Raw genomic sequence first — 14,872 nt, 5'->3', positions numbered from 1 at the left:
AAGTTTTTGATGCAGTTGAATAGTTCTCACTTATATGTATCAGCATATTATGTTTGCTAAAAAAAATTAAAAATGGTTTATGTAAAATTGAACTAAACATTTATTTTAGAAAAGATAGTTCAAGGTCAAAAGGAAAGCGAAAGTGAGGTCAAGGTAAAAATGTTAGTAGAAAAGCTAACATCAGCATGTGTCAGCACATGAACTAAATACTAATTTAAGAAACGTGAGACCAAGGTCAAAGGAAAAATCAAGGTAAAAAATGTTGATGCATTTGAAAAGCTAACCTCAGTATACAATGTATATCAACATATAAAATTTAATTACACTATCTTGTATGGTATCTTTTAAACTGATCTACAAAGTGGGGTCAATGTCAAAGGAAATGTCAATGTTGAAAATATTAATGCAGTTCAACAGCTCTCATTAATATCTATCAGCATATGAAGTTTGACAAAAGTATCATGAGCCGTTTCTTTGAAATTTAGCTTTTAACTGAGCTAAACGTAAAACGCGACGGAGGGATAGACGAAAGTCGGACAGAACAAACACTGAATGCCCCGGCCATATTCCTGGTGGGGCATAAAAATTTGAAAGCAAGTTTTCACCAAATCTTTTTCCTTAAAAATATTAGTCTCGTTGAAGTGAAGTATAGTAGTGAATACTCGTAATCTAGATTTCTTACAGACGATGTCTGGTTATTTATGTTTTAAAAAGAAGCAAAGATTCTTTCATGTTAAGCTCCACCTGAGCTCAGAAGCTCCCGGTCATAATTTCTTTCCCCACAAAAAGATCAATAACAGGCACCTTCTGTTGCCTCTAACAAAAGATTAAAAAAGAAAGTTCTTCTTTATATGCAATCAACCACTACAGAGAGACAATTAATTGTTGAGGAAAGCAAAAGCAAATGGTATTCACTCTGAAACAGCTGTTTCATTTCTTGAACTTAAACTCGATGATAATTTTATATATGTTGGGTATTTATTGGGCATTCCGGACATTGAACTAGGAATTTTATTTAGACATAACAAATAAGAGAGGTGTAAGGGGGAACTGTTTGATGTCAGGTGATTTGTGAAGCCTCGTCTTCAAGGAAAGACACGAACAGCAAACGTCAGAGAGAATCGATGTTTTACTTCTGACACAGGAAGACAGACGGAATGCCTAACACTTCAACACCGCGCCTATCTGAAGGTGAAGAAAGCATTTAACGCTAAATCATATTCTATCTGTATTCTTAATGATACTGGCCGTGTAACGAGTAACGCGCAAACTTCTGACCTTATATTGGAAAGTCAAAAGTTTCTACACAGGTCCGGACGCGCTGTATTTTAGCTCATTGGATAAATCAAAATGAAGTTTAAGAACTCTAGATAAATAAATATTTAATTCGTCGGTTCATTAAATGACAATAGGATTAAGATTGACTTGGATTGGCTTTAGATGACAGTTGTGTCTCTGGGGAGCCATTGGTCGATTACACAGATCGAGTCATTGTCGGCCATGTACAGCCGTGTCCTCCAGTGTATCAGGGAATGGATTTAATGGCGGTCCTTGTTTCTGGGATAATAGTCAGTCTTCTGGGATTTGTAACAAGCAGACATGAACCCGCGGAGAAAAAGCTTCACGAGCACCTGCTGGGTAAAAAGTACAGCAAGCTGATACGACCTACAGGAAACAACTCTGTCCAACTCACTGTCAAACTAGGCATGCGCCTGTCACAGCTACTGGATGTGGTGAGTCTGGGACGACAGCAAAGGGTAGAAAGGGGGTGGATTCAACTATTTGATTGCTGAACAATGGTGCATTAACACATTTTGCAATGAAGCATGACAATTTTTTAATTCTTTATATAACAGTATCAATCGGAAAAGTTGGATGTTTTTACATTGTGAATATAAAATTTGAACGTTAAGAATTGTTTATTAAAAATTGTCAAAGGTATCAAACTAAAATTTTGTCCATTACTTGCTTCGTCAGGGTAAGTGTTAGGATATAAAGTAGATATTAAAATTTACAGTGGTATGAATGTCTCATTGTCAAGTCAGCGAACAAGGCTCAAGTCTGAAAAACAGCAAAATACCTTCTGCGTGTCTGTAAATGACTCGACATGCAGGTAACTTATTGTTTTGTTTCCTTGTCTTCTGCCTTTGACATACCCATAGAATAACACGTATAAAGTAAAACTCCGTCAAAAAATCCCTAAGAGCAGATAAATCTTACACACATAAATGAAAATATGCACAAAAAATGACATAATTCGGAAATTGTTTTTGTGACCTCTGTATGCCAAAACTCAAAAATAATTCTCATTTTGTGGCAGGGGTGACAATACGTTTACATATATTATTTCAAAACCAGCAATGATTTTTTATTTAAAGGTGAGAGGTAGGACATAAGGGTAAATCAGGGGCTTTTCAAATTTCCTCAGGATTTTTTTTTATGTCCTCCATATCCTTCTTTTAATATATCAATCACATCTGCTCATTATCACAAGATGGTTATGGTTTTATATATATGACGTTATATATATGTATATACTTACAGTTTGTATATAAAATGCAGTTAAATAAATGGAAATTTGCATAAAAATGTGAAAATTTTGTTGTTATTTGTGACCTCTGTGTATGCCAAAACTCAGAAACAATACTCATTTTAGGCAGGGGTGACAATGTTTTGATTTATTATTTCATTATATTAAAAATACAATTTACAAAATGTACTCTCTTTGTTGGAATGCTAAGATATATCAATCACATCTGCTCATTATCGTAGATGGATGGTTAACATAACGTTATATCGTATATACTTACAGTTTGTATATACAAGCAGGAAGATAATGCTACCTTGATTCATATGTAAGAACACACTCTCACGTGTTGCGGATTTTTGTCTAAATAAATTTTCCTTCGATCATTTTCTAGCAAAAGTTAATGATTCTTTCTGATACTAGTAGTTATGTCACAATTAATGACAAGCTTATTATTTTTTTATTTTACTTTGAAAATTACAAAATATACTCCCGTTTAGGGAATTAAGTCCGCATCAAATTCTTTAAAATATTTTTAAAAGCTTAAATATTTATTTTTTTTTAAGTTCTGAGGATAATTTTGCAACTCATGACACCATAATAAATAAACAAACGAGAAATAACGTCAAAGTCCAAATACATTCTTTTTTTCAACTAAAACTGAGCAGGTTTGATTTTTCAAAAAATTCACAGGGACCCTTAATGAACACTTCTTAAAAAGTGTTTGTGTGAATTACAAAGATTTATAAGTCTGGAGTCACATGTGTAGTAATTATTACGAGAGAAGATAATGAGAGAGAAAAAAACTTCTTCCATCTCAAAATTAAGTTTTTTTTCCAGGATGAAAAAAATCAGATAATGACCACCAGCGTTTGGCTCAGGCAGGTAAGAACCAGAAAATACCAAGATTTTATTGGAAACGATGGGTGGGTAAGAATCAGAAAATAACAACTGTTGATTGGATAAGGCAAGTAAAAACCAGAAAATACCAACTTTTCAATGGATAAGGCAAGTAAAACCCAGAAAAGAACGGTAATTGTTGATAGGATAAGGCAAGTAAGAACGAGAAAATAATGACCGTTGATTGGATAAGGCATGTAAGAATTAGGTTCTAAAAATGGTTTATTAAAATGTCTATCAAGTTAACAACCCTTTTGACAAACTATATCAATGTTATAATTGCATTATGCTTCGATAACTGTGCTAGTTATAATTGTTCTACAGGAATGGTTAGACCTGAGACTGAGGTGGGATCCTCAATCTTACGGAGGGATATCCATGACGCACATTCCCTCGGACTCTCTGTGGCGCCCAGACATTATCATCTACAACAAGTCAGTTTGTTAATATCATGTAAAACAAGTCAGTTTGTTAATATCATCTACAACAAGTCAGTTTGTTAATATCATCTACAAGTCAGTTTGTATATATCATCTACAAGTCAGTTTGTTAATATCATCTACAAGTCTGTTTGTAAATTTCATGACGTACAACAAGTCAGTTCGTTGATTTGAATTTCTCTTTAACCAACTTATAACAAACATATTTGTCATCAACTGATATGTCTTTCTATATTTAGTGCTGATGGTGACTTCGTGGTAACTTTACAGACCAAAGCAACGGTGTACCATACCGGTAAAATCATATGGGAGCCTCCCGTGATCTATAAGACATACTGTCCTATTGACGTGGAGTACTTTCCATTTGACATGCAGGAGTGTTTCATGAAATTCGGGTCCTGGACATATGATGGACATGAAGTGGACCTCCAACATCTCTGTGACTCTCAGGCCGTGTTCTATGAGGACACAAAAGAGAAAGTAATAGACCGAGGTATTGACCTCAAGGACTTCTACCAGAACGTAGAGTGGGACATTATCAATGTGACAGCTCGCCGTAAGGAAAAGTTTTACCCCTGCTGTCCTGAGCCTTATCCAGATATCACATTCAACATCACACTTCGCCGCCGGACCTTGTTCTACTCCTTGAATCTGATCATGCCTTGTTTATCCATTTCATGCCTGACTGTGTTGGTATTCTACCTGCCATCTGACAGTGGGGAGAAGATCACCCTCTCCATCTCCATACTTCTGGCTCTCACTGTGTTCTTCCTGCTTCTCTCAGACATAAATCCTCCCACTTCCTTTGTTATACCACTGATTGGGAAGTACCTGTTGTTTACAATGATAGTTGTGACAATGTCAATCTTTCTTGCAGTCTACACTTTAGGGATACACTTTAGAAAACCATCAACTCATAGTATGAACCCATGGGTAAAGAGAGTGTTCACAGAAATTCTTCCTCGAATACTGTTAATGAAGAGACCAGATTTGCACAGGAAGCCAAAAGTAAATAAGCGCACTCCTAATGGAATAGAACTCAAACAAACAGCAGAAAAGAGCAACTCAAGCGACAGTTTGCTCAACTCCCCTGATGGATTGCGCTGCAGGCACTTTTCTGGAGGGTCAGAAGAAATGAGGAGGTACCCTTTGGAAGTCAGGGAAGCCCTGTCTGGAGTTAAATTTGTGGCTGACCATATGAGGAGCACAGATGAGGATAACATGGTAAATAATGCATTCTCTGTCAGCACTACAGCATTGTCAAGTCTCACTGCCTAATAATAAATTAGCACATACATAAGATAAAGACATTTTAATGTGTAAAATCTTATTACTTTTTAATGAACAAATATTTGGTTGAATTTGATTTCATCTTCTCTGTTTCTGATCAAAGACAAAAATTGAATAGTTGGATGAACTGTTTAAATAATATATTTCAAACCTTCAAAGAGATTTTAGCAGCTGTTATGTTTTATCTTTCATAAGGAAATTCAAACTGGCATGATCCTTTACACAATTGTTGTTGTAATGTGTTATATAAGTAACTACATTTCCATGTATAAAGATCAAGTTTTATTTCTAGCAACTTTTATTCAAGGCTTTAAGACACCCTTTGTCATTCACAGATAAATATAAAAATGCTTTGAATTTCTATTACAGGAAGAAAGGGACTGGAAGTATGTTGCCATGGTGATGGATAGGCTATTTTTATACATTTTCACAACAGCATGTATTTGTGGAACCCTGAGCATTTTCCTGTATGCTCCATCTCTCTACGATCCAAGGGAACCTCTAAAAACGGACGAAGTCACAGACTGTACATACTGAAAAGTGTCTACATCTCAATTAATCAAAGACTGTCCTTATTCTTATATCTTAAATAGTCAGAGTAACTGACAGTCCTTATTCTTATTGAAAAATTTCTACATCTCGAAAAGTCAGACTATTGTAAAGTGTCTACAAGTCTTAAATAAGTGTCTTAAATAGTCAGATTAACAGACTGTGTTTGATGAAATGTGTCTTAAATTGAATTTTCTAAAAAAGGTCAATGTCACATCTGAGGTCACGGGAGACCAGACATTAAGATGTCAATGTCTCAAATAGGACACATTCAAAGATTACTCACCATATCAATGTTCTATATTGTCACTTTATTTGATTCGCATATAAAGACACTATATTCTCCAGAATCTCATCAAACTTCACAAAATACTGAAATAGTCACAAAATAATCTCAACAACAGGTCTCCACATATATCAACAAAACTTTAAAAGCATACTGTCTTAAATGTTAACAACAATTTGTTTTTGTTAGCTGTCTGTCTATTCAGAAGAATTTTTAAGATTGTGCACAACGTAAGACCTGACGTCAAGTGTTTTGATATCTAGGCAAGTGAACTGAGGAACCGGTAGACACCTCGTTTCCTGTTTTCCACAACCTAAGTCCACAGTCTTCTTCTCAAAATCTGCAACATTACAAACTCAGATGTTATTAAATAATAAATTGTTTGTCCTTTAGAATAATCTCACGTCAACCTATATGGTATTAAAATTGATATTCTATTGCTCTCAGGAATGACTACTCCATATCAATTTTATTCCAATGAAATATATAGATATAATGAACAGTATTTAAGCTCAAATGTCCACACAAACAATACAAATTAGGAGCAGTGTAAATATGGACCTCTAAAACATCAGAGGTGGGATCAGGTACAATAGAAGATAGAGCATTCCCTACCAACCTCATAACAATACATCTCGGACTACAAACATGAACACATGCTCAATGACTTCAAAATAAGAGGCCCCTGTTGTATTTAATCTCCTGTACATTTTTCACATTCTTATTTTGAAGACTTTAGTGATTATGAAGAAAAAGACTTATTTTATTTTATACATGTATGTCTATATGTAAAATAAAAAAAAAACAAAAAACAAAGAAAGACTTGAGTTCGCACGAAACTTCTGTATTAATTAACTTCATTATGACATCTTCATTATGGCCTAAGAAAAAATATTTTCGTTTTATCCCCTTTATGAAATTTTTAGATAAGTTTTTCAACCATTTCCAAAGCTCTTTTAAATATTTTCATACAATTTTATAGCTTATAGCCCAAGAAAACCTTTGCATGTACAATGTTATGTTAACATTAAAATATAAAGGGTTTGTCAGGTGATCAAATATTTTTTTCTTGCATCAAATACCATTTTTTATTATATTTTTATCCTTAAGTCAAGGCCAATGGGCCTAGCCGCCTACTTGGACAATAATCAATTTAATATGGTACTTATGAGGCAAACTTCAAATTAAAATTCTCTGAGGATGGGAAAGCAAGTTTCCTAAAAAGTTTGCACACCTTTGTTCCATAGACTGGTATTGGTGTTTGTACACTGTCAGGAGTATCTTAACTATGTTTACACACAAGAATCAAGATGAGATAGCAACAGGTCACAGAGAAAATATTTTTGTAGATGGAAATGTAAATTTCCAAAAATTTGATCTGAAAGGTGAAATGTTCAGATGATTGACCTTCAGGTCTTGGAAGCTATAAGGTATAAATGTAAAAACACATTTCATTGGGATAAAATTTCATTAATTTGGCATATATAAAGTTTTTGAAGGTATACAAATTTGTTTGATAGTTACCCTTTTCAATTTATAGTCATATAAAAATTTTGTGTTGGATTCATTTTCATTGATAAATATAAACAACAAAAATAAATGAAATTTAATTTCCCGTGAATATTTCTGTTTTTTACACAATTGCTTCCTATTGTACTTCTACTAAAAGTAGAAAAATAACATTTGATCTGACCTGAGATGGAAGCCTTGTCAATGTCATACAATATCTCCCTGGATGTTTGGTGCCTATCGAATTGTAGAGGAAACGTTTCTCTGGATGTTTGATGTTTGTCTACTTGTAGCAGTAAATGTTTGGGCTGATGAAGGTGGTTTCCTTCCCGCAACAACTGTAGAAACTGCTCCAAATTGCTTTCATAGCTACAATTCTGAAAATGAAAGGAGATATTTTTGTGAAAAAACCTTTATAAGTATAATAAACTATTCTTTAAACTGCTACTGAAATTTACAATCATTTATGTCTGTATTCAGTCAACTCCATTCAAAAATCAATTACTAATTTATTTATTATTGCAGAGCTGCCAACATTCTGAAATGATAATAAACTATTCTTTTTATAACATGCATTCTGATGCTAAAACATTTGACAATCACAAGCAAGCGTTGTAAGAATTATAACTATATTATAATAGTAGAAACTATATAGGCTGCCAGCTATGAAAATACCGGTATCATAAACTTTGAACGAGAAAAACTGAAATCGGAAGAATATAGAGAGAAATCGTAAAGCGTATTTTAGACGCTGATTTCTAAGGCTTACGCCAAAATCGTAAGGGTTGGCAGCTCTGTTATTGAGAATAATTTCACTGAAATTTTAATCATTTAAGTAATGAGATCTAAATATTACTGAGGTGAGGAAAATGTCTCCTTGATTCTTCACAGCATCCTCCAAACTTGACCACTCATTGTCTGTAACCTCTAAAAGTCTTTGAACAACTGTAGAGTAACACTTCACACTTGCAAATGATGTCCCATCGTCTACAGAAAAACTGGGGAAAAGTTCAAAGAAAGTGTACCATACTAAACATAACCCTAAAAAAACTTCACATAACAATGAATTTGATATCAAATTCTTCATGGTTATATTCAAGTCCAGCAAAATATGATTACCATGCAGAAGCTGAGAAATTGGTGCCATGACCAGGATCACAGAGCTGATTTGTACAGGTTCCCTGGTAAATCACAGAACTACAGTTAAGACAGGTGCTCTTAAATGCCAGCTTTGTAATATTGTGGATATGACAAACACACTGTAACTTTGTTAGGCTCGGTAATCTCCATCCCTCATAGAGTCGCTGAAGAGGAACATTCTCCCATGTTGCATCTTCTGTCTCTTTGGTGTTTATTTCACTAGATGAATAAAATATATGAAATAATCTAAGGTCTATAAAGCTTAATAACCTATATACAATGCACTTTAGAGTTTTGATTTTATGGTATTTTAATCTGCCCTTTAATTTACAAAATTATGATTTACTCAATTTGTAATCAATTTAAGCATTAATTTCTTTACATTTGAAGACCAATATGACCAAGATAAATCTATTGAACATTTTATTTGAATACCTATCAAGATGTTTTGATTTTATGGTACATGTATTTTAATCTCCACTTTAATTTACAAAATTATGATTTACTCAATTTGTAATCAATTAATGCATTAATTTCTATACATTTGAAGACCAATATGACCAAGATAAATCTATTGAACATTTTATTTGCATACCTATGAAGATGTTGTGACTGAGAACTCTAACTGAGGAAACGACCACATACTGACAGTACACGGAGTCACTGTAGGATACCTTCCTCTCCTAACTCTTACCCCCCATTATATTATAAGTCTAACTAAAATTGACTTACCTATCCAGATGCTGTGATTGAGTTGATAGAACTATCACTGAGGAAATGACCACATACTGACAGTACACCGAGCCGCTGTGGGACACCTTCCTCTCCAGATTGTGGAACCTGATCACATGACCAGGCAGAAGACCCAGGGGATAACTGATGTTGTTCAAGGCCATATACACCACCACCTCCTCCTGGGCCTCAGTCAGGCTAGACGGCCCCTCTCCTCCAGTCCGGCTGGACACCACCAAGCTTATCTTCTGGTTGTCTAGGGTAGATACACCTAAAACAACGATAATAAGACTTCATACAATGAAAGTATAAAACACAATAAAACAATGCTAATGCCTAGTATCATAAAACAATATATAATTCCATATTTTGATTAATTACGGATATTTTTCAGTGTATTATAAACTGGTCAGCAGAGCCTTACAAAGCTGTGAGCAGGTACCCTTGGAGGCCTTCGTGTAAAATGGTCTGTTCTCCCCTGACAGGTGTCTTCTACTCTTAATTCTACCCTCCAAACTAACAATCTGAGCAGAACAACTGTTGATAAAGAAAATTTCAAATTATTACTTCAAATACCACATTGGGATTTGGATACACAGGCAAATATTTGGATGAACTTCATATAAACCAAAATTTGGTAAAACTAGTGTTGCAGTAACTTCAATTTCATGATCTAAGCACAGAAACTATTTGTAATATATTATTAATAAATTCTTTAAATAAAAGGAAACCAGAAGGTTCTGAACAGACTTTAACTCTACTGCTTTAAATTTTGAAAGAATTTTAAATTGAAGCATATTATCAACTTGTTTCTTCAACTAAAGGCAACACTGCCTTAATGAAAAATTGATATACTGAATGGTTCAATGCTGTACATGTTTTGTCCTTTAAATTATTGGTTTTCTAGCCTGCAAAATAAACCAAACTCACTTCTCTTTGAGGATTTCACTAATGTCTGTAACTGGGCAGATATTCAAACATACACAGCACTTCTGAAATATTTAATTTTAACATTGCAATAGTTTCATGCATTATAAAGTTTTCAAAAAACATCGAAAATAAAAATTCATCTTGGTTCCTTAAAAATTATATATAATTTGTGTTATGTAAAATTGTTTTATATCCAAATAAATTGTATGATAAGAATTAGGAATTATTTTTTATTTGTTTAGCTTGTTAAGGAAGGTCAGATTCACATTCACACAAAGTTGCAAGTTTAATTGTTGTCATGAAAATTTAACAAGCCACAAAAATTTTAAATTCATAAATAACAACTTTAATTTTTTATTTTATCAATTGTTTATAAAATCATGTAAAATTGCAATACTTTAGCAATACAGTCGAGTAAAAGAAAATCTTGCCCATATATATGACATCATCAGCCTTGCAGACGAACATAGGTGATCAAAATTCATGGTTTAATAATTACAAGAATGCTTAAAATTTTCCTGTTTTAAACCTAATCATTAAAATTCAAAGAAAATAATTTATCAAGTACAATTTGAACAATATGAATTGAAAGAAAATTGCACAGGGACAAGGAATGTAGGAATCTCTGCTGATAAGCACTATTTACATCAAAAGTAAAAGGGCATAGACTGTTTTGCTTGAGCTGAAATATGGAATATTTACTGCTTATATAGTATATCTTTTGAAAAGTGCTGGGAGCTGATCATGGTCTGCATAACATTATTTTTATTTGTAACAGAATTTATGCGAAGTGGAAATTTTTAGCAATTATTTTACACAAAATTTTCAGTACTTCGCAAACAGCACTGACTATAGCTCTCAGCAATTTTTGTTTTCGTTTATATAAAATGAAAAGTCGGAATATCTAGTAAAAAAAATTTAATTAAATCGCCTATGATTGTTTTGGTGTAATAAAACTGTTATGGAATGGGATATTCAAATAGCAAACACAGCACTTCTGAAAAGCCGCCTACAGTAACCATAAATTTGCTATTTCCCGAGTTCCCATTCCATAACTGTATAATAGAGAAGTTGTTTTTAAATGGTATGAGATTCAATGGTTGTTTTTCCTCTTTACCAAAAAAAATAGTTACAGCATGTAAGAAGTAAAGTACATTCCTTAATACTAAAAAATTGTCTACTCCATTATACATTGGATATATAAAAATTAATAGTGATTAAATAACTTTGTGTTTGATAAGCAAGATTCATATAAATCATTGAATTATTATATTCAAAATTTAAGAATTCACAGTTTTTATAAACAATATATTATGATTTTGCAAAATTTGGTTATTCTGCATGTTGACAAAGTTTCAAACATGCATTTATTTAAATTTCAAAATTAAAAACAATTAAAATTACAGACTACACCTCATTCTTCTTGGTATTATCAGACCTGTCCACTCCAAATAGGTGCTATCAATAGTTTTTGTACCTATTTGTTCAAAACATTGAACTTTTTTCAGTTAACTTTACTATTTCAATGCAGACAATTTAAGTGAGTTTATCTAAAACAACATTTTGTACTTGAGCGATGCCTTAAAATATACATAAACACAGACTCCAAATAGAGGTCGAAAAGATTTTTTTGACAATATACTAGTACTGAAGTATCTGTCTTGCAAAAGTGTTGTTCATTGTAATTTTGGAATCATGACTGATGAAAAATCATTAAATTTTAAGATTTTTGTTTGATATGGTAGATTGTGTTAAGGAGTAAAAAGTCATAAAAATTACAGGTTAATCAGGAGAGTTCATATACTTCTGTGATTTACATTATAAGTTTATTTTTACCTGTTGTGTACATCTAAAGTTGAGTAATTCTTCTTTCACACCCAGATCCTCTGGGACAGAGATACACGTTTTTCCTCCTGCTTGTTTCCCTGCCTTCTTTATAGACTGCTGAGGGCAGTTTATGGAGTCGGGTACCAGTCTCTCCCCTGAGGAGAACCAGTACAGATGACCAGGAAGGAGAGCTTCGTACCACTGTACAGCCTTACCCTGGAACAGCAGGATGTGGGGGGAGGTAAACTGAACACCCTGTCCATTAACTCTATCAGAGTCTCTTGTCACATTCCTGTTGTCCCAAAACTTGAGAGCCTCCATCACAAAGCTGTGAATCCTCTCTTCTGACCAGGACTTATCCAGGAAATAGCCTACAGCTGTAAACCTCAGACGAGGCTGTCCACAGTTCACTCCCTCTAACAGCAGGGATTCCTTGTGAATGATACAACACAGTGCTGCCTCACCCTTACCACTGTCCCTAGTTCTCTTGTTCTCTATCAAGACCTCCACGTCAGATAATGACATCGTCAGATAGAGTTTCTCTCTGACATCAGACACATACTTCTTTTCTCCATAGGAACCCAGGTTTGGATACTGACAAACTTGGAACTTTTCAGACACCACACTGTACCTCTTTACAGCCACTAAACATCCATTTAATGAGGATAATGAATGCTGCTGTATTTCCTGATCCATTAATATTAGACATTTGTGACACCCTGTATCATCTCGAAGAAGAATTTTACTACTCTCTGAACTGAAATCTATGTAGCCAATCAAAACCTGAAATAAATAAAATCCAATTAAACCCTGGAATAAAATGAGACTTGATTTAAAAAGCCTATTTTTACTAATCTGCTGATAAAATATATATCATGATTTTAAGATGATTGAAAAAGGCAGGGATTTCCTTTATTTTGTCACTGAATCATTACAGTCTGTGTGACAGTCAACAGGGGGAGCTTACTCCTTCTAGGCAGCTGATCCCACTTCTGGAAATTCCAGGGTCAGTGTTTTAAGCTCATTTCACAGATATGTATGGTTTAAATATTTTCTAAGATCAATTAATACTTAACTCAATTTTTTTAATTTGGGAATACAGGAGTACCTCTTATTTAGACAGTGTGTGGTTTATATTAAACAAGCACATAAGCAAATAATGGGTCAGATGAAGCTGTTCTATAATTAAATACTTTTCACATGTCTACTATACATTGAAAACTGTATACAATACATATATATACATTGAAACCTGCAAACAATACGTATGTATACATTGATACCTGTAAACAATATACACAGGTATACACCTATAAACAATACATAATTTACCTTTGATTCATTTTGCTGGTTATCCTCGGTATAATAATGCCAGTAGTGGACACTATTCAGTTTACCTTTGTTTTATTTTGCTGGTTGTCCTATTCAGTTTACCTTTGTTTTATTTTGCTGGTTATCCTCGGTATGATAAAGACAGTAGAGGACATTATTCAGTTTACCTTTGATTCATTTCCCTGGTTATCCTTGGTATGATAAAGCCAGTAGAGGACACTGTTCAGTTTACCACTGTTTTATTTTGTTCAGTTTACCTTTGTTTTATTTTGCTGGTTATCCTCGGTATGATAAAGCCAGTAGAGGACATTATTCAGTTTACCTTTGTTTTATTTTGCTGGTTATCCTCGGTATGATAAAGCCAGTAGAGGACACTGTTCAGTTTACCTTTGTTTTATTTTGCTGGTTATCCTCGGTATGATAAAGCCAGTAGAGGACATTATTCAGTTTACCTTTGTTTTATTTTGCTGGTTATCCTCGGTATGATAAAGCCAGTACAGGACACTATTCAGTTTACCTTTGTTTCATTTTGTTGGTTGTCCTCAGTATGATAAAGCCAGTTGAGGACACTGTTCAGTTTACCTTTGTTTTATTTTGCTGGTTATCCTCGGTATGATAAAGTCAGTAGAGGACATTATTCAGTTTACCTTTGTTTTATTTTGCTGGTTATCCTTGGTATGATAAAGCCAGTAGAGGACACTGTTCAGTTTACCTTTGTTTTATTTTGCTGGTTATCCTTGGTATGATAAAGCCAGTAGAGGACACTATTCGGTTTACCTTTGTTTTATTTTGCTGGTTGTCCTCGGTATGATAAAGCCAGTAGAGGACATTATTCAGTTTACCTTTGTTTTATTTTGCTGGTTGTCCTCGGTATGATAAAGCCAGTAGAGGACATTATTCAGTTTACCTTTGTTTTATTTTGCTGGTTGTCCTCGGTATGATAAAGCCAGTAGAGGACACTATTCAGTTTACCTTTGTTTTATTTTGCTGGTTGTCCTCGGTATGATAAAGCCAGTACAGGACACTATTCAGTTTACCTTTGTTTTATTTTGCTGGTTATCCTCGGTATGATAAAGCCAGTAGAGGACACTGTTCAGTTTACCTTAGTTTTATTTTGCTGGTTGTCCTCGGTATGATAAAGCCAGTAGAGGACACTATTCAGTTTACCTTTGTTTTATTTTGCTGGTTGTCCTCGGTATGATTAAGCCAGTAGAGGACACTGTTCAGTTTACCTTTGTTTTATTTTGCTGGTTATCCTCGGTATGATTAAGCCAGTAGAGGACACTATTCAGTTTACCTTTGTTTTATTTTGCTGGTTATCCTCGGTATGATAAAGCCAGTAGAGGACACTATTCAGTTTACCTTTGTTTTATTTTGCTGGTTATCCTCGGTATGATAAAGCCAGTAGAG

At 33.9% G+C, this 14,872-nt stretch overlaps 2 protein-coding genes across 2 annotated transcripts in view; one reads left to right on the top strand and one right to left on the bottom strand.

Moving 5' to 3' along the window:
- The first annotated feature begins 1,095 nt into the window (after positions 1 to 1,095).
- Positions 1,096 to 6,018, top strand: LOC134238342 (acetylcholine receptor subunit alpha-like). Its single transcript, XM_062720466.1, has 5 exons — positions 1,096 to 1,733; positions 3,368 to 3,412; positions 3,752 to 3,861; positions 4,107 to 5,091; positions 5,527 to 6,018. The coding sequence occupies exons 1-5, from the start codon at positions 1,533 to 1,535 to the stop codon at positions 5,692 to 5,694; spliced, it is 1,509 nt and encodes a 502-aa protein (XP_062576450.1). The 5' UTR covers positions 1,096 to 1,532; the 3' UTR covers positions 5,695 to 6,018.
- The window catches only part of LOC134238341 (uncharacterized), a 49,692-nt gene continuing 40,822 nt past the window's right edge, over positions 6,003 to 14,872 (bottom strand). The window contains exons 14-21 of the mRNA XM_062720465.1: positions 12,140 to 12,913; positions 10,304 to 10,365; positions 9,798 to 9,910; positions 9,374 to 9,644; positions 8,621 to 8,860; positions 8,358 to 8,499; positions 7,686 to 7,878; positions 6,003 to 6,332 (exon numbers count right to left, since the gene is read on the bottom strand). Coding sequence (XP_062576449.1) covers positions 6,190 to 6,332; positions 7,686 to 7,878; positions 8,358 to 8,499; positions 8,621 to 8,860; positions 9,374 to 9,644; positions 9,798 to 9,910; positions 10,304 to 10,365; positions 12,140 to 12,913 — 1,938 coding nt within the window. The 3' untranslated portion in view covers positions 6,003 to 6,189. The remainder of the gene's footprint in view (positions 6,333 to 7,685; positions 7,879 to 8,357; positions 8,500 to 8,620; positions 8,861 to 9,373; positions 9,645 to 9,797; positions 9,911 to 10,303; positions 10,366 to 12,139; positions 12,914 to 14,872) is intronic.

This window comes from Saccostrea cucullata, unplaced genomic scaffold, assembly GCF_032062105.1.
Source record: "Saccostrea cucullata isolate Sc308-1 unplaced genomic scaffold, CSIRO_AGI_Scuc_v1 ctg787, whole genome shotgun sequence".
Classification (NCBI taxonomy): Eukaryota; Metazoa; Mollusca; class Bivalvia; order Ostreida; family Ostreidae; genus Saccostrea; species Saccostrea cuccullata.
The sequence above is the reverse complement of the archived record's forward strand: the minus strand, read 5'-3'. Positions and strand labels throughout refer to the sequence as shown.

What these genes read in the sequence shown, in the direction of transcription:
- LOC134238342 (XM_062720466.1), top strand. Translation starts at nt 1,533, where the DNA reads ATGGATTTAATGGCGGTCCTTGTTTCTGGGATAATAGTCAGTCTTCTG. An exon ending in CCAGCGTTTGGCTCAGGCAG is followed by an intron (nt 3,413 to 3,751) that starts GTAAGAACCAGA and finishes ATTGTTCTACAG; the next exon opens with GAATGGTTAGACCTGAGACT. An exon ending in GCACAGATGAGGATAACATG is followed by an intron (nt 5,092 to 5,526) that starts GTAAATAATGCA and finishes TTTCTATTACAG; the next exon opens with GAAGAAAGGGACTGGAAGTA.